The following is an 18,461-nucleotide window of genomic DNA, read 5'->3' as shown; positions in this document are numbered from 1 at the left end:
CTGGCTGTATTGTCTTAGTTGTGGCCCATGGGGTCTTTTGCTGAGGCCTGAAGGCTCAGCGGTTGAGGCACATGGGTTTACTGGCCCCAGAGCATGGGGGTTCTTAGTTCCCCGACCAGGGATTGAACCTGCATCCTCTGCATTGTGAGGTGGATTCTTCTTTTAAATTTTTAAAAATATTTATTTATTTGGCTCTCCTGAGTGTGAGTTGTGACATGTGGGATCTAGCTCCCGGACCAGGGATCAAACCTGGGCACCCCTGCATTGGGAGCTCGGGTCTTAGCCACTGAACCAGCAGGGAATCCCGGGAGGTGGGTTCTTAACCACTGGACCGCCAGGGAAGTTCCAAGAAATCTTTTTAAGATAGATTTTTAATACTTCCATCCAGAGAGACTTTCTATTAACATATTTGCTAATGTTTATTTTGCTTAGTAGTATATTGTCCTGCAATTGTCTGTTTTGTTCATTAATTTATACAGATCAACAGACAAGCCTTCTGAAAACCTTCCCCCCCCCAGCACGCCCTTAAGTTAAATATTGATTTTTATCCATTGTGACCTCCAAAACTACACCAGCTGGCTGTAGAAGCAGCAGCAACAATCAGTTTCAAAGCTGAAAGAAAAAAAAAGTCACTGATTTACTCAGAGAGAACATGAAAACAGATACCTTACACCGTAGCGTAAGGTCAGCCTGAATTTCTTTTTAATAATTGATTTATTTTTGGCTGTGCTGGGTCTTCGCTGATGCCTGCAGGCTTTTCTCTAGATGCAGCACACAGGGGTTGCCCTCTAGTTGCAGCACGGAGGCATCTCACTGCAGAGGCTTCTCTTGTCGTGGGGCACAGGCCCTGGGGCTCACAGGCTTGGTGGTTGCGGCTCGCTGGCTACGGGGCCCAGGCTCGGTAGTTGTGGCCCATGGGCTTAGTTGCTCTGTGGCATCTGTAATCTTCCCGGACCAGGGATCAAACCCGTGTCTCCTGCATTGGCAGGCAGATTCTTTACCACTGAGCTCCGAGGGAAGCCCCTGAATGTTTCTTTAAGGGTGATTTTTGACTGCATTTATTGCTACCTGGTTCAACTCCCTCCCCTGGCCCCCGAAATCTCAGTATCTAAAGTCAAGTGCAAGTTAATTTCTCATTCATGGAAACTCTGAGGAACGTCAGGCAACTCTCCCACATCTCACAGCTACACCACCTGGGGTGTGGAACATCCACGTCCCCACGGCAGGGCAGGAACTAGGGCTGGACAGTGCCCTGAGCAGACAGGGCGTTTCCGCTCGTTGCCTGATGGCCAGATGAGTCAGGGTATCGGTGACACTCCCAGGGCACGTGGGGCCAGTGGAAACTGCCAGAACTCTCCTGCCACATGGGATGAAATTCTGCTGTAGTTACTGTCTGGCATTGAAATCATACCATTGAGATCAACGTGTCTCTCTCTTGATTCAATCTTACAACCTAAGCCTTTCCCACCAAACCCTCTTCAGCGGCATTCGGAGTGGCCTTTTCTGCACTTGCAAAAGAAATAAAACCTAACAGCTATTGTCAGGGACCCCACACCCAGAGGTCCCCATTGTCTTGAATTTGGTGTTTAGAATTCCCAGAGGTATCATTTGCGTCTTTACTTTGACCCATGGTGTTTTCATCACCCAGGTGAGTTTTCCTAAACAACAGGTGGCGGAGTGCCAAGTGTACGTGCAGGTACCACGTGAGCTGTGTTCCGGGGGAGTGTTTGAGAGGCCGCGCGTCTGCCTCGCTCCGAGTCCACCAGCCTCGAGTGTCTCCTCTCCCCACTGCAGGTGCTGTTTAACCAGTTCAAATACTTCTTCAACCTCTACTTCCTGCTTCTTGCCTGCTCCCAGTTCGTCCCCGAGATGCGACTCGGCGCGCTCTACACCTACTGGGTTCCCCTGGTGAGTCAGCTGGGGCGTCCTTTCGGGAGGATCCGAGGTTGGGCAGCCGAAAGGTCTCCGTCCTTCGGGCAGCTGGAACAGAACGTGGCCTCTCAGAGGGAGAGGACGCCCCCAGGCCAACACGTTGGGAGCCCCCGAGGTTTTCCTGGTGACGCTCTGTTCTGCCCACCGCCATGGTGCCTGGGCTCCTCCTTCTTTCTGTCTGTCTGTTGTCAAGTCTTTCCTTGTTTCACAAGCATTTCCCGCCTGCTCACCGCGGATTGCCAGGTACTGGGCCCTGGCACACAGTGGTCCCGAGAAAGGCAGGGCCTCCGACGTGGTGGCTTCTGCTCTTTGAATTGTTTTCTGTTTATGATGTGGGCGGTGTCAGCGTCAGGGGCTGACCAAGTGGCCGATTCTGTGCTTCAGTGAGTCTGTGTATGGAGTGTGAATGACCCGAGACTGGTAAATAAATACATGGAGGTCTGCAAGGTTCTTCACCAAAGCTAGCAGTTTTCTTTGAAACAGTGGTGAAAGTTGCTCACTCTCTCTGCGATCCCATGGACTATAGCCCACCAGACTCCTCTGTCCATGGGATTCTCCAGGCAAGAATAGTGGAGTGGGTGGCCATTCCCTTCTCCAGGGGATCTTCCCGGCCCACGGATCAAATCTGGGTCTCCTGCATTGCAGGCGGATTCTTTACTTCTGAGCTACTAGGGAAGTCCTTGGAGGGGGGGCAGTGCAGCCTTTTATGAAGTATTTTTTATCTTCAGGTACAGAGACCTCTGTCTCAAGTCAGCTCAGTGCCTTTCTGGAAGTTGGAAACTTATGGGAAACTACATTAGCCCAGATGTGTAGTGAAGGTGTTTGAAACTGTTGAATAGAGTTGCTCCCTCTGCAGGGGGAGACCACGTTGGTTCTTGGGGCTGGTGACCAAGGATCAAAGTGTTGAGCACAACTCGAAGGCAGGTGCTGTAACCCTTTCTGGTCTGGGATGTATTCCGCGTATTAGTACTGATGATGCTGACCCCGGGGACTGCAGAGGCCCCTCAGAAATGCAGTGAGGGCCTGTGGAGAGGCCAGGATGACTTGGGGGGCTCCCGCCCTTCCAGCGAGCACCCCGCTCCAGTTCTAGCTCATGTCTCTTCGCTGAAATGATGCTCAGAGTTTCCAGGAGGAGCCAGAGGCCTGACTCCTGATGCAAGCAGCCAAGTCCTGGTTTTCCTGGGCCTCTGGCTGCAGAGAGAAGCCAGGGTTACCAGCAGCCTCGGGCAGTCCTGAGGCTTCTAACTGCCCCATGGCCAGGGTTTCCTGTGATGGTTCAGAGACAGAAGGAGGTGGGCGTCTTGCACAAGTTCCTTTCTTTCCAGGGGCTACAGAGAAGGGAGTTTGGGGTCAAAGACAAGTAGACGACATCTGTTTCCCAGTGACTGCAGCTGATTTCTCCTAAGTCCCTTAGATGTTTATGTGGAGAATCAACTTCCAGTGCTTGGCTGAAGTACATTTTGAAATGTATCTGACTGCCCCGAGAGTCCTCTCATTTCAAGCCCAGCCGCGAGCTCAGTGGTTCAGAATGAGGGCTGTGGGGCCAGACTGTTGCCCCGCAGCCTCTTTGAGAAGCCGTGTGATTGGAACTAGCTTTTCCGAACCTCGGTTTCCTCGTCTGTACGGTAGGGGGTGATCGTGGTTATTCCCATGGCTTGTTGGGAGATGCAGTGAAGTACAGCAAGAAGAATGCTGCAGATAGCTCCTGACACAGAGAAAATTCTCAGGAAATGTCCTCATTTGAATTTTAAAATTCTGGTACTAGTGCCATCGTCGGTCATCGTGTGGATTACGTCTTAGCTTTTGGTAACGTTTTTTCTTTTTCTTTTTTTTAAGTATTTATTTATTTGGCTGCATCGGGTCTTAGTTGTGGCATTCGAGCCCTTTCCTTTTGGTGCACAGGCTTCATTGTGCTGTGCTGGGTGGGGTCTTAGTTCCTGGACCAGGGCTCAACCCCACATCCCCAGCACTGGAAGCAGATTCTTAACCACTGGACTCCCAGGGAAGTCCTGGTAACTTCTTTCTCGATGCTAATGTACTCGTGGGAGATGTTCCTCAGGAAACAGATGAGATAATCAGTAAAATTGTATGAAGAGCAAATAATAAATCTCGATTTCTTTGTTACTAAGATGCAGGCTACGTGATCTGAGTTTTCAGTTCCCTGTGTGTTGCCAGCACCCGTGGGCAGGACAGGGCACTCTCACCAGCCCAGAAAGTTCTCTCTGCCCCTCTCCAGTCAGCCTGCCTCCCCAAGCAGAAGGAGCTGCTTTTCTGAGTTCTCTCAGGAGTTTTGCTTTAGTAGATCTTTTTTTTTTTTTTGACTGCACCATGCAGCTTATGGGATCTTAGTTCCCCAACCAGAGATCTAAACTGGGCCCTCAGCAGTGGAAGCGTGGAGGCCTAACTTCTGGACCCCCAGGGAACTCCCAGTAAATCTGTTCTTGATGCACAGCTTTACAGAGAGTCTTAGCGCCTTCAGGATTTTGTCTGCTCACTGCCACCACCTCTGATTTCTTTACAAGTTTAGGCGACCCTCCACTGCCCTTCAAGCTTCTTTCTCGGTATCTTTGGCCCTTCAGTCAGTTCAGTTGCTCAGTCGTGTCTGACTCTTTGTGACCCCGTGGACTGCAGCACAGTCAGGCTTCCCTGTCCATCGCCAACTCCCAGAGTTTTCTCAAACTCAGGTCCATTCAGTCAGTGATGCCATCCAACCATCTCATCCTCTGTCATCCCCTTCTCCTGCCCTCAATCTTTCCCAGCATCAGGGTCTTTTCAAATGAGTCAGCTCTTCACATCAGGCGGCCAAAGTATTGGAGTTTCAGCTTCAGCATCAGTCCTTCCAAATGAACACCCAGGACTGATCTCCTTTAGGATAGACTGGTTGGATCTCCTTGCAGTCCAAGGGACTCTCAAGAGTCTTCTCCAACACCACAGTTCGAAAGCATCAATTCTTCAGTGCTCAGCTTTCTTTGTGGTCCAACTCTCATCCATACATGACCACTGGAAAAACCATAGCCTTGACTAGACGGACCTTTGTTGGCAAAGTGATGTCTCTGCTTTTTAATATGCTGTCCAGGTTGGTCATAGCCTCTTTCAGTTTCATGGCTGCAGTCACCATCTGCAGTGATTTTGGAGCCCAAGAAAATAGTCTGTCACTGTTCCCATAGTTTCCCCATCTATTTGCCATGAAGTGATTTGGCCCTTAGGGACCTCCAAAGCTGGATGGTTGGAATTTCTATCTGGACCACATTTGCATCACTTTGTAAAGCAGTTTCTCGCTTAAGAGCCGGCCGGCCCCCTGGGGTTGGTGAGGACTCTGTGTGTGTGTATTGGGGGGGTGGGGGGGGGTCATAGATATGGTAACTTGTGTTTGTGAGGTCCCTGACTCCTAAGGAATTTCACTCAGTAGAAACTCACTTTCAGCTCTGGGTCCCAACTCCTGACTGTGTGCCTGTGTGCTAAGTTGCTCAGTCGTTTCCAACTTTTTACGACCCCTTGAACTGTACCCCGCCAGGCTCCTCTGTCCATGGAAATTCTCCAGGCAAGAATACTGGAGAGGGTTGCCATGCCCTCCTCCAGGGGATCTTCCCGACCCAGGGATCGAACCTGTGACTCTTGTGTCTCCAGCATTGGCAGGCAGGTTCTTTACCACTGTGCCACCTGGGAAGCCCAGGGGGACTTAGGAGGCAGCATTTACATGCAGCAGGGAGGTGAGCGCCTCCTGTGTTTGTGATAAGCACACACTTCCCATTAACATCAGTGGGATTTAGCCAGACCCACACAGAGAGAACTAGAAACGGCAACACTTGAAAAAACAAACAGCTGAAACCTGGATTCTGGCCCAGAATGAAACAGCAGTGTGTGTGGGGGGGGGGGGGGGGGGGGAATGGGGGTTCTGCAAACCTGGGCCCTGCTTTTCCAGACCAGGTTTTCTCTCACCTCCCTATGTGGCCTGGTCATGCTTTCATTCTAAAATGTACTGGTTTTGCTTTGGCTCCAGTGTGTACTTTGCTTCTGATTGGAAATAGGAGAAATCCTTTAATGCAAAGATGTGTGGGCCTTGGGAGGGGTTCCACAAAGCGGCTCATCGCTGGCTAGATTTACATAAGAGATTTAACGTCCTTTGAATCAAAGTTAATATATTGCACGGGGTAAACAGTATGAAAATGAAATCCTCAAAGAATTCATGACTGCTAACCTCAGGGGCAATTGTGCCCTCTGTATTTAAAAAAAATGACTTTAAAAAGAGAGATGCCAAGGCTCTTTTGTAAGAAAAATGAATGGCTGCTCTTGCTTTTATTGATACGAGAAGAAAAATCTAGACAAAAATGGATTCTTACCATGGGTGACAGACACCAGTCTGCACCAGGTTTTATGAGTGGGGATATCATATCTAACGTGGGAAGGTGGGGTGGCTTAAAATTTTCCTTTTACTGATGGGTGCTTATGCAATTATTACTTTAACATGAGGATTCCCTTGGTGGTTCAGTGGTTAAGACTTTGCCTCCAGTGGAGGGGGTACAGGTTTGTCCCTGCTAGGGGAGCTAAGAGTCCACATACTTTGTGGCCAAGTAAGAAGTCCCCACCCTGCCCTGTCCCGTTTTTTACAGAGGAACCTAACCAATAGTTTAGGAGTGGGGGCTTCCCAGGTGGCACAGCGGTAAGAAATCTGCCTGCCAATGCAGGAGACGCAAGACACGTGGGATTGATCTCTGGGTCAGGAAGATCACCTGGAGTAGGCAATGGCAACCCACTCCAGTATTCTTGCTTGGAAGATTCCATGGACAGAGAAGCCAGGCAGGATATAGTCCATGGGGTCCCAAGAGTCGGGCATGATTGAGTTCACACACACACAAACCCAAATAGAGACCTTATATTTAAAAAAAAAAAGGATATTGGCAAGTCTTTAGCAGCGTATGGAACCTTTGTTGGTGTTTATCTGAACAGTGCTCTGTCTGGAAGGTTAATTTCCCTACCGGCGTCGATACAAACAGGCCTCGTGACTCGTTTTGTGCCCCGGTGGCCCACCTGCTTGGTTCCACCCATCCAGGTTTCCGCAGGTGCAGAACGCTGTGGCCTCTGAGAGCACCGACTCTGGAACAGAAGCCCCTGAATGATCACTCAGGACCTTGACGTCCTTGGTTTAGCTGCTAAGCCATGTCCGACTCTTTGAGGCCGCATGGACTGTAGTCCGCCAGGCTCCTCTGTCCGTGGCATTCTCTATGCAAGAATACTGGAGTGAATTGCATTTCCTTTTCCAGGGGATCTTCCCGACCCAGGGATCGAACCCGGGTCTCCTGCATTGCAGGCGGATTCTTTACTGACTGAGCCACCGGGGAGGCCCATTTTATTTTCTTCACCTGTGTGTGTCTGCCTCTTCCCGGCTAGCGTGGCCATCCCAGGGGTGAACTGCTCCAAGGTGGGGAAGGTGCTTCCAATGGCATCCGGCATGTGGCGAGTGAGCTACAGACGTCAGGGGTGGCCCCGCCGGACGGTTCTGGGGCTTCTGTGTTTTTCACTCTTAGGAGCCCTGCGGTGGGGGTGACTGAGACGTCCTGGTACCCGTGGGGGTTTCTCCAGGGTAGGAGAGTCAGAGGAGTAGGCCTGCTGGGGCTTGTGTGCGTGGAAAACCCGCCGCCCTGCCGCGTGGCTTCTGGTCTCTTCTGTCTTGGCCCCAGGGGAGGCCGGTGGCTTTCAGGCCGGCTCACCCTCTCTTTCTCTTTGTCTCTCTCTCCTGCAGGGCTTCGTGCTGGCGGTCACCATCATCCGCGAGGCGGTGGAGGAGATCCGATGCTACATGCGGGACAAGGAAGTGAACTCCCAGGTCTACAGCCGCCTCACGGCGAGAGGTCAGCCTCCGGCTGCCCAGCCCCAGGGCGTCGGGGTGGGCACAGGGTCCCAACTTGGCCACGGGCTGCTGATGGTCAGGGAGCAGAGTTCACAGCCCGGGCTGGTGGGGTGTGGGCGGCTGGGGCAGGACAGTGGCTCAGTGGCTGACATCAGGGAGGCCAGCATGTGCCTCGGGCCTGGGGGGACTCCCGCTACATCCCTGGGCCATCACTGTGCCCCTGCAGCCCGTGCTGACGGCTGACCTGAGACTTATCCACCTGGGATTAACTGTGCGCTTGTGACATCCTCCGCTTGCTCACCCAGTCGCCCGCTGGCTGAGAAGGCAGCCCTTCTGTTGGTGTTTGGGCATGTGCGTGCTCAGCGTTGGTGTTTGGGCGTGTGTCTGACTCTCTGTGACCACATGGACTGTAGCCCACCGGTCTCCTCTGTTCATGGGATTCTCCAGACAAGAAAACTGGAGTGGGTTGCAATTTCCTCCTTCTGGGGATCTTCCCGACCCAGGGATTGAATCCGCGTCTCCCGCACTGCAGGCAGATGCTCTGCCACTTGAGCTCTGTTGGTGTGGCGGCTGCAAACTCTGTCCTACACAGGTTTTCAAGGGAGCACAGCTCTAAAAGATAGACTTCAACCTTACAAAACTAATGTGACTGCTTTGCAGTGTTAGTTTTTTAAACAGGCACCAGACTTACATACTAAATGTTGCAGCTGTGAAGGTTTCTTTGCAGGGATCTTAATACATTTTCAAAATGCAAGAATAAAGAGTGAATAATCTGACCCAAAGAGAATTGAGTAGGCAGACTTTCATTTGAATTTTTGAAATGGTGGAATTTAAAAAATCCAGTCAAATACACCATGGAGAACCCACGAAACAACCCAACTGATGTCAACTTTCATTTCTAAGTACAGATTCTATGTAGATTTCCCATAAGAAATAAGAACGTTACCTAAAGCTCCCAAGGATGACTGATTCTATTCAGGGATTAATGTTTCAGGAGCAGCTGAAGGGAACGAAAGCTGTGCTTTGCCTCCAGGAAATTGAGAATTCTGAGATAAGATAGATGCCTGAGGGAGCCTGCACCCAGCCAGGGTGTGAACTGCTTTATGTTAAGGACCTCAGTCTTCTGAAGAAGCAGTTCATCCGTAGTTTCTGATCTGAGAAGAATTTTCCTTCTAGGAAAAATTTTGGGGAAATATATTTAAGGCTCCAATTTTTTTTTTTTAGTCTAGATGCATGACGGCATGCTTCCTATGTGGCTCAGTGGTAAAGAATCTGCCTGCAGGGCAGGAGATGCAGGTTCCATCCCTGGTTTGGGAAGATCCCCTGGAGAGAGAAATGGCAACCCACACCAGTATTCTCGCCTGGGGAATCCTGTGGGCAGAGGAGCCTGGCGGGCCACAGTCCAGGGGGTCGCAGAGGGTCGGACAGACTGGGCGACTAAACAGCAACGGCGTGAGGGCATGAAAGTATTTTTGCTTTAGTTCATTTGAGTAGATTTTCATAGTTGGTGGCCTCAAAAAGTTGCCAGTCTCTGGGAAAAGGGGGGACTTAGAGTTGGTATAGAAATGTTTTATTATTGCTAAACTGCATATATTTAGGGCGTTTTGCTACCTAAAGAAAGAAACCCCAACAAAATCTTTGCAAAGGCAGGTGGCTTGGGCTTTCCACGGAGGTAACCAGAAGACCCCTCTGCAAGGCGTTTTTTTGTGGTTCGTGTATATTAAATCCTCTCTTGATAACGGATTCTGACTGTAACATTTAAAATGCTCGGCAACCCACAGAAGCTCCACCAGAGAGGGTGCGATGGGTCTTTGCTGAGCTCAGGAGGAGAGTCTGGGGACCCCATGCGTCAGCCGTCCAGGCTCCACACCTTCTTTGCTTTTTTTCATATTGTGATTGCTTTTCCGGTGAATGATTTTTTTCTTCCCTCCCCTGCAGACCCCCTTTCTCAGCCCCTGCTTTAGCTTCCTTCAGCTCTTGAAAAGATCCTAAGGAGAACTGGCAGATGGCTCCAGCGTTAGAAACTTGTCTTCCTTTGTGGGTCTCCTTCTGTGGCCCGTGGTTTCCATCGTCATGCCAATCCAAAAGGAGGGGGGACACGGAGCCGAGTTCTGAATGTCAGCACAGACCCTGGCTCCACCATTTGTGTCGAAAGCCCCAGAAAAGCAGTGAAGAAAACTGCCGGCTTGAAGAGTGAAAGTGGGGTGGGGGGTGTAGTTATTTGATACACTTTGGGGGGAAGGGCCAAGGTAAGAAGCTAAAGTTGGAGGATTTCAGAGACAGGAAGAGAAAGAAACCTTCTTTGACCTTACCATTCAATCGCTTAATATTTTCTGGAGTAAGGGTTTTCACCAAGATCTCCTTTTAGTAAGTTCAAAAGTGAAGGGAAACAGATACATGCATGTGTATCCATGCAGGACTATTTTCTGTTTTTATCACATGGCATCTTAAAATGTACTTTTCAATACTATTTTTGGAACTCAAGAAAGTTTGGAAACCAAAACATCAAGTCCTTGATCATGAGACTGGAAGTCATAATATTTACCTACGTCCTACATCATCTCCTGGTTTATAATAGCAACACTTGTATTAATACTAATTTAGTTAAAAAAATTGGGGAAAGAACGTGAAAGTGTTAGTCGCTCAGTCATGTCTGACTCCTTGCGACCCTGTGGACTGTAGCCCACCAGGCTCCTCTGTCCATGGGATTCTCCAGGCAAGAATACTGCAGTGGGTTGCCGTGCCCTTCTCTAGGGGATCTTCCTGATCCAGGGATCGAACCCGTGTCTCTTGCATTGCAGGCTGATTCTTTACCGTCTGACCCACTGGGGAAGCCCAAATAAGTGGGTAGGGGGGTGGTGATAATTGCTAACTGGCAAAATAGTTGCAAAAATTACGTGGAAAACTCCTGTTTGCCCTCACCCAGGTTTATCAGGTTTTAACCTCTTGCTTTTTAATACCCTCGCCTCACCCTTTCTAAGTCCTCAGAGAATTACGTTGCAGACATTCTTCCCTTTTAACCCTTAATGCTGCTGCTCAGTCACTGAGTCATGTTCAGCTCTTTCCCACCTCGTGGGCTGTAGCTATAGGCTGATTTTCCAGGCAGGAAGATAAGAGTGGGTTGCCGTTTCCTTTTCCAGGTAACCCCTAAATGTGTGTGTGTGTTAGTTGTTAAGTCGTGTCTGACTCTTTGTGATCTCATGGGCTGTAGCCCACCAGGCTCCTCTGTCCATGGAGTTCTCCAGGCAAGAATACGGGAGAGGGTTGCCACGCCCTCCTCCAGGGGATCTTCCTATCCAGGAATTGAACCCAGGTCTGCTACATTGCGGGCAGATTCTTTACTGTCTGAACCACCAAAATACTTGTGTTTAATTCCTAGTAGGATGTTTCTCTTAAATAGCACAGTATGATTACAAAATCAGGAAATTTATTATCAATATATTACTGTCAATTTCCTCTCTCTTTCTCACTCAGAATCTGCCATTTGTTCTTAAATGTTTTTTAATAGTGTTTTTCTTTTTACTAGTCTGCAGAGCAGTACAGGCTTGCCAGTTGCATTTGATTGCTTCCTTAATCTCTAACTTGGCAGAGAGCCCCAGATTTCTTTGTCGTGACATTGACATTTCTGAAAAGGACAGGCCAGTTTCAGGCCACTTTGTAGTGTGTCCCTCAGTTTGTGTTTGCCCAATGTCTCAAAGTTAGATTCAAGATATCACAGAGTTACTATCATTATAAGAATGTCAGTGGCACAGATTCTGGGATGTTGCCAAAGTTTTAGAGGCATTAATGTTAATCAAGTTGAAAGAGTTCTGAACTTGGAGGGAAAAAATTGATTTTAAACAATTGAACTTAAAACCCTGGAAATCAGGAACTTACCACTGGGAGGAAAAATGGATAGTTTTTTTTTTTTTTAAATTGCTGCTTCCAAGGGTTTAGATCGTCTTATTTCAATCAAGATGTGTCTAAAACAACACACCAGTAGATCAAATTTTAATGTAATTGTCATAGTTTAATAGGAAGTATTTGAAGCACTTTAATAGTAAAATTAACCTACATGTAGAAATGACCTTTTATTCATTCTTCAAGGATATTTCAGACTCTGTCACTTCCCAGAGTTTGTGATAGGTTTCTGTATTGGTGAGATAAACATGAGAGATTGGGACTTGAAGGCATTAACAGGGCAGCAAGGTCTCCAGACAGGTAATTAGGATGATTATAAAACGTAACGCGTAGTTACACTTCAGTGGCACGAGCATTATGGCCCTTCTCGGCAACCACTGCATTTCCGGTCCTGAGCAAAGTGCCCGCCGGTGGAAGGAGTTAGTGGTTCCGAGTGTGTGTTCGGCCGGATTCAAGAGTCCTGCTTCCGCCGCCCCTCTGCCGTGGGGGCAGATCCCTTAACCAGTCAGTAAATTGGGGATAATGATAGTGCCGACCTTAGAGAGTTGCCAGGAACATAACTCTTGCATGAGAAGAATTTAGCACTGGGCTGGGGTTCGGTCTGTGCCCAAGAAAGGCAGCACTTGTGGTGGTGTAGCAGGGCTTCCTTAAATGCTGGTGGATGACTAAATGGAGGTATGAGCTGGGAGTTACTGGAGGTTATGAGAGTGCCTCAGGCAGGAGCTGCTGAGGTCTTCGCAGGACTGCATCCTGAGTCCTCGAGGACGAAAGAAGGCAGGACTGGCATTGTGATTTGCAGCACCGAATGCAGAATGAACGCAAGGGGCAAGGGGCCCCCATTCAAAAACTGTTCAGAATTTCAAGATGGCCCAGCAGAGCGTGAAACCAAGTCACGGCCGCTTCCGAGTGCATCCCCCTGTGCGGTGACGTGGATCCCGTGCCCGGGAAGTGGCCTGGTAAAGAGTTCTCCAGGGGACTTCCCTGGGATCCCGAGGTTAAGAGACCTGCCTTCCAATGCAGGGACTAGGGTTCAATCCCTGGTCAGGGAAAGACGTTCCCACACGCTGCAGGACAGCTACGTGCGTGTGCCAGTCACTGAGCCGGCGCGCCGTGGAGCTTGTGCTCAGCAAGTGGAGAAGCTTGTGAGCCTCAACAGAGACCCAGCACGGCTGGGAGAAAGGAAGAAGAGAGAGTTCTCCAAAGGTCACAGACAGTGGTGGTTAGAAGCATGGGGGACAGAATTCATGTTCTGGCTGCATCTTGTTTTTCCCAATTCAGCCTTATTTCCTGAGCGTCTCCTTCCTGGGAAAATAGAAGACAAGACCATATCGGCCAGTGAAGACCTGAGACTCTGGGCAAGTTCATTGTGTGATCCAGGAATCTGTCATCACGGCATGCAGCAGGGAGAAGGTGGCATTGGAACTGTTAGAAAAATGCTGTCCACAGTGGGAAGCAGGAGAGGAAAAAACAAAGGAGGTTTTTCGACTATAAACCAGCCAGGCGCTGGATAAGGTCTGCTTAAACAGCCTCACAGAGGTGGGTTTTACAGATGGACAACTGAGGCTCAGAGAGGGACAGCATCGTGTCTGAGATGATGTAGTAGTTACAGGATCGAGCTGTGGTGTGAGCCTGGTTATCTGATGTAACACCTTCGTCTGTGAGTCTGGTCACCACTGGGCCCCGAGCTGAGGCTCAGACTTTCCTGGAAAATTTCTTAATAATTGCCACAGTGTTCAGCTTTAGTACATAGTTTAAAAACGTGTTCTTAAAATTGAGGTTTTAGTTGACTTACAGCATTGTGTTACACTGTGTTCATTTCTGGGGTACACCAAAGTGATTCAGTTATATATTGAGTTGGCTAAAACATTCGCCTGCATTTTCCTGTGAAATCTTTTTGGCCAACCCCACACATATATATGATGTTGGTTTAGTCACTATGGCGTGTCCAACTCTTGTGACCCCCATGGTTCCTCACTAGGTTCCTCTGTCCATGGGATTTTCCAGGCAAGAATATTGGAGTGATTTCCTTCTCCAGGGATCTTCCCAACCCAGGGATTGAACCCGAATGTCTTGCATCTCCTGCATTGCAGGCAGATTCTTTACCTCTGAGTCATCACGGAAGCCTTTTCAGATTATTTTCCATTACGATTTATTATAGGATATTGAATATACAATATGACAAAACACATTTCTGAGTCCAAAGAAGTCGATCCAGCCTCCTCATTCTGAGGTGGACAAACTGTTGAAAGCCACATAGGAAGGATGCTTTTAAATAAGTAATCATCCCCTTTCCTCCTACTTGAAATCCACATTTAAACCTGATCAGAGACTTAAAAGAGGTTAGCTTCTCTGACCTTTATGCGTTTTATGACTTAATTTGGAAAGACAGCTCTACAATTAAATAGTATTCAGTGGCCCTGGAAACACCAAAGCTGAAGAAGAGAGGGTCTTGAAGTCGAAGCAGACTCAGCAAAATTTTGTTTTGTTACTTGAAAGATTTGGCTTGGGCCAGGAAATAATAATCAGTAAAGGAATTATTTTTCTTTATCCTTGACTTTCCCCAAACTCCAACTTTATTTCTGAAGGGGGTCCTGCCTTGCTTATCACAGGTGGGGCGTGGGTAACTGTTTTTGCATTTCCACCAGATGAATTCCAGGGGTCTTCATGCCAGGAATGTTTTCCCAGCCTAACTTGTGATCAAGGGCTAAATGAAGCAAGTGGATAATTAGCCTTGAAAGAAAGTGCAAACAGAAGCACAATTAACACAATTGCTGGGGCTTCTTTCCTGCTGGGGACATCTGGGCACAGGGTGAACCGTAAGTCACAAGCCAAAGGTCTGTGCAGAGTGGAGGGAATCTGTCTTGTCTTCAGCTTTTTAGGACAGATGTGGTGCAAAGAACGGAACTGGTATCGTCACCCTTCCCCTGTTCTTTCCAGGTTGTTCCTCCATGCTGCTAGTCACAGAGTCATCTCAAGGACCTCGCTTCCATTTGAGAGTGATACATTAAAAAAAATTTAATTCAGAATCCACTTTACCCCATTATTTAGGACTGCAGTGAATATGACTAAAATTTGAGGTATAAAGACACACACGTGTTTCCTTTAGGACCTTGTATTCCAGTGGAGTTCGTCGGGAGAAGATCGGATAGGGCAGGGAACACGGGTTCATTAGTGGCCGTTGTTTAGCTAATAGTTAATGAGCGAAACGGAAACTCTGCGTTCTTAAACACAGGTACCATTTACGTTTTCAAAGTATGAACTCTGTTCAGACATGGGATAACACTAAAAAAGGCTTCATACTTTTTTCGAGAAGAGAATTACAGTGATGGTCTTTGAAAACTTTTTTTTTATTCAAAATCATTTTAAACTTTATTTTTGAAATTGATGTATAGTTGATTCCCAGTGTTGTGCCAGCCTCTGCGGTAGAGCGGAGTGACTTGGTCAGACACACGGAGACTTTTCTTTCGTGTATATGCTTTCTGCCATGGCTTCTCGCAGGACATTGACTACAGTTCCCTGAAAGTTTTATTTTACTGAAGTGTAGTTGATTTGCAATGTTAGGTTAATTTCTGGTGTAGAGCACAGTGATTCAGTGATACATGTATATATTCTTTTCCACTGTGGTTTATTACAGGTTATTGAATCTGGTTCCTGTGCTAAACACTAGGACCTTATCCATTTTATCCGTAAATAGCTTGCATCTGCTCCGTGATGGTCTTTTGAATATCCCTGCTGCAAAACTACTGCAAAGGTTTTTACTGAGGCGCTCAAATACAGCTCAGTAAGCAAAGCATTTCCCTTCCCGGGCGTCTCTCATTAAGATTCAGAGCATTAGCTTTTACAAGTCTTAACTTAAAATAGGTCTTGCCAAACACTTTCCCATACATTTTCTGACAGATACGAAGTTTGTTATTTCAGACTCATAAGGTTCCTTTTATTCTTTCAAACTACTCAAAATTCACTTTATTACAAATCACTGGTGAACTGATCTACTGTTTAATCAAAATAAAAAAGCAACCCCGGAAAAAGATCTCGCATGCAAATTGCACTGTTATCCTTCCCAACAGGTATTTACCCTCTGCGGGAGGTGTTGGTCTATTCCATCATTATTGGGCACCAGGAGCAGGGGAGGACCATTTATATATTTATTTTAAAAGCCTCTGTGGAGTATAAACTTGTTAAATTTAAACTCCAGCCTTTCTTTTTAAAGTTCCCGCTAATTTAAACAAAAGCCCCAGGAAGTGGCCCATGGAATTTATAATAATACTCTTCCACCCTCTGCCTGTTTTCACATAACAGTCTTTTCTTCGACTTTGGGCAATGCAAGACAAGCCGATTGGAAGATGAAAATACCAACTTTAAACCTGTGAACCCTGCCGGGTCTGCAGAGGCGTTTTCGTGTCAAGCCCAGGAAATGTACACATGCTGTAGAATTTACAACTCATCACTGTCACAGTCAGATTAGAGTTCCAGTTAAAGAGTTATACATTAACCAGGGTTAGTGCATGGAGCTTGCTGCTAGAGACCTACAAAGGCAATTAATGTCCTGCGTGCACAATGAAAAATAGAAGTATAGCTGGAGGTGTTCAGGGGTCAGAAAATTGACCCACACGTACGAGTGCCCTGGAATTTACTCTTTTTTTTTTTTGCGGGCGGTTCTGCAGTTTGACTGAATTGTCATTTGCTTGTTTCGACTCATGGAAAACATCTGGTTTCTCTCTGCAGTGTAGACAAACTGCCCTTATTCTGAAGCTCTCATCCATGAAAAGCATGGTTTGGGCTCAATAGGTTTGCTTATGAAAGGCTTGGGGGTCCATCTCTGCAGAAATAAACAGATCTAGTAATTGGAAGTTTGTTCTCCATTATAAACTCTGACTCAAGAGATGGCTTGGGTGCAGTGGCCGAAGCTGAACAGGGTGCATTTTTATTTTATAGAAGGCATTTCATGATTTAGGATGTGGCCGGCAGGCAATCTGCCACTTAAGCTTTGAAAAATCTCTTACCCAACTTCTGTAGAGTTTCTGCAAAGATATGTGAAAATCCCAGAGCCAAGAGGTTGGAGGTTGAATGTGACAGGATCCGAAAGAGAAGGGAGGTCTGGGGGGCAAGGTGAGCAGTTCTGTGTCTTCGCCTCCTAGACCAGATCTTCTCCTCACTTTGTGAAGAAGGTGTGAGTGCGTGCGTTCACGCCTGTGCAGAACCAGCTGTGGCATTCGTGGTGCAGAATGAAAATTCAGGGTCCCTTGTTTAGAAGTTATTAAGAATTATAATATGAAAAGAGTAGGCCATTCGCCCAAGGGTGAGGGGATCCATGTGAACACACAGGCCACATGAATACACAGGGCTGGGCTCCGTCTCTAGAAGCTTTAGGAGTCTCTCGAGTAGATGGGGAAAAAAAAAGGAACAGAAAATAGGAGCCCTTGGGAAGTAGGTCTGCTGACTTCCCAGTGGGGTGTTAGTAGAGAATTTTCTTCCAGTCGGATAAGGGACTGTAGGGCGGACTCCTCTCTCTCTCAGAACACCTGCTTTATTTTTGACTGTGCTGGGTCTCTTGCTGCCCCTGGGCCTTCTCTGGCTGCGGTGCGCAGGCTACGCGTTGCAGCCGCCCCTCTTGTTGCAGAGCGCCGGCTCTAGGGTGGGTGGGCTTCAGGAGCTGTGGCTCCCGGCTCTAGAGCACAGGCTTAGTCGTCCTGGTGCACGGGCTTAGTTGCTCCGGGGCTTGAGCGATCATCTCGGACCAGGGATCGAACCCGTGTCCCCTGCATTGGCAGGCGGACTCTTCACCACCAAGCCAGCAGGGAGGCCTCAGGCTCTCGTCTATCTCGAGGTCTAGGTCATCGTCACTGTCGCTGTGCCGTTTTTCAGGCCTTGGTTTCCTTTCTGAGGAAGATGGGGAGCTCCGTGAGAGTGTGAACGTTTCTGCTCTTTTTTGCAGGAACGTTGGTAGAACGCTCAGCACAGTGGCTCAGGCACGGTTAGACATCATGTGTTTTGGACCTTTTCCACAGGTTTGAGATTCTTCTCTTTCTCGGGGTTAATCCCAGCCACCGCGTGCTTGGCTCTTCACTGCTGACTCTGGTCCTGTTTCTGTCTTGCCTCAGTGGTGGTTTCTTTACCACTCGAGGCCTCCTTAGAGAGGGCGTGTCATTCAGATGTTGGATGTGGGCAGCAAAACCCCCAGTGATGTTGGAATTGGAGTGTGGATCTCTGCTTCCCCTTCTCTTTCCTTCTTTTGTGCTTCTGGTTTTGCCTTTTCTTATCAGAAGGAGCAGGTACACGTGTGTTCTGCATGCAGATGTGAGCTAGACTTTTTTTTTTTTTTAATTTGGAGGACATTGGCTCTACAGTGTTGGTTGGTTTCTGATGTTCAGTGGCGTGAACCAGCCGTAGGTGTACACACGTCCCCTCCCTCTTGGACCCCCCTCTTCCCCTTGCCCACCATCCCACTGCTCTAGGTTATCACAGAGCACCTAGCCCAGCGCCCATGCTGGGCAGCAGCCCCCGCTAGCTGTCCATTTAACACTTGTGAACCGCACAGTTTTCATCACCCTAGAATGGCAGCACCACCCGAGATGTCCAAACTTACATTCCGGCCTGTGTGTTGGCTCAGCGGAGCTGGTGAGTCTGAGGGTCCCCTGGTGTGGAACCTGAAAAGCTGAGGCTCCTCCCACCGAATACTAACATGCTAATGAGGGAGCTGTGACTGAGACTCCCCAGGGACCTCGGGGCGGGGGTGCCCCCCCACTGCCCTCCTCCCGACATGGAGCCCGTTACAGTAGGA

General features: G+C 48.3%; 1 protein-coding gene across 3 annotated transcripts in view; it reads left to right on the top strand.

Annotated features, from left to right (window-relative positions):
• Positions 1–18,461, top strand: part of ATP9A (ATPase phospholipid transporting 9A (putative)) — a 122,345-nt gene that overhangs the window by 26,945 nt on the left and 76,939 nt on the right. For all 3 annotated transcript variants that reach the window (XM_043882984.1, XM_043882983.1, XM_043882986.1), the window contains exons 3-4: positions 1,795–1,908; positions 7,673–7,781. In XM_043882984.1, the coding sequence (XP_043738919.1) occupies positions 1,795–1,908; positions 7,673–7,781 (223 nt within the window). The remainder of the gene's footprint in view (positions 1–1,794; positions 1,909–7,672; positions 7,782–18,461) is intronic.

The sequence above is a fragment of the Cervus elaphus genome, chromosome 23, assembly GCF_910594005.1.
Source record: "Cervus elaphus chromosome 23, mCerEla1.1, whole genome shotgun sequence".
NCBI lineage: Eukaryota > Metazoa > Chordata > Mammalia > Artiodactyla > Cervidae > Cervus > Cervus elaphus.
Note: the sequence above shows the minus strand (reverse complement) of the source record. Positions and strands in the feature narration are given on the sequence as shown.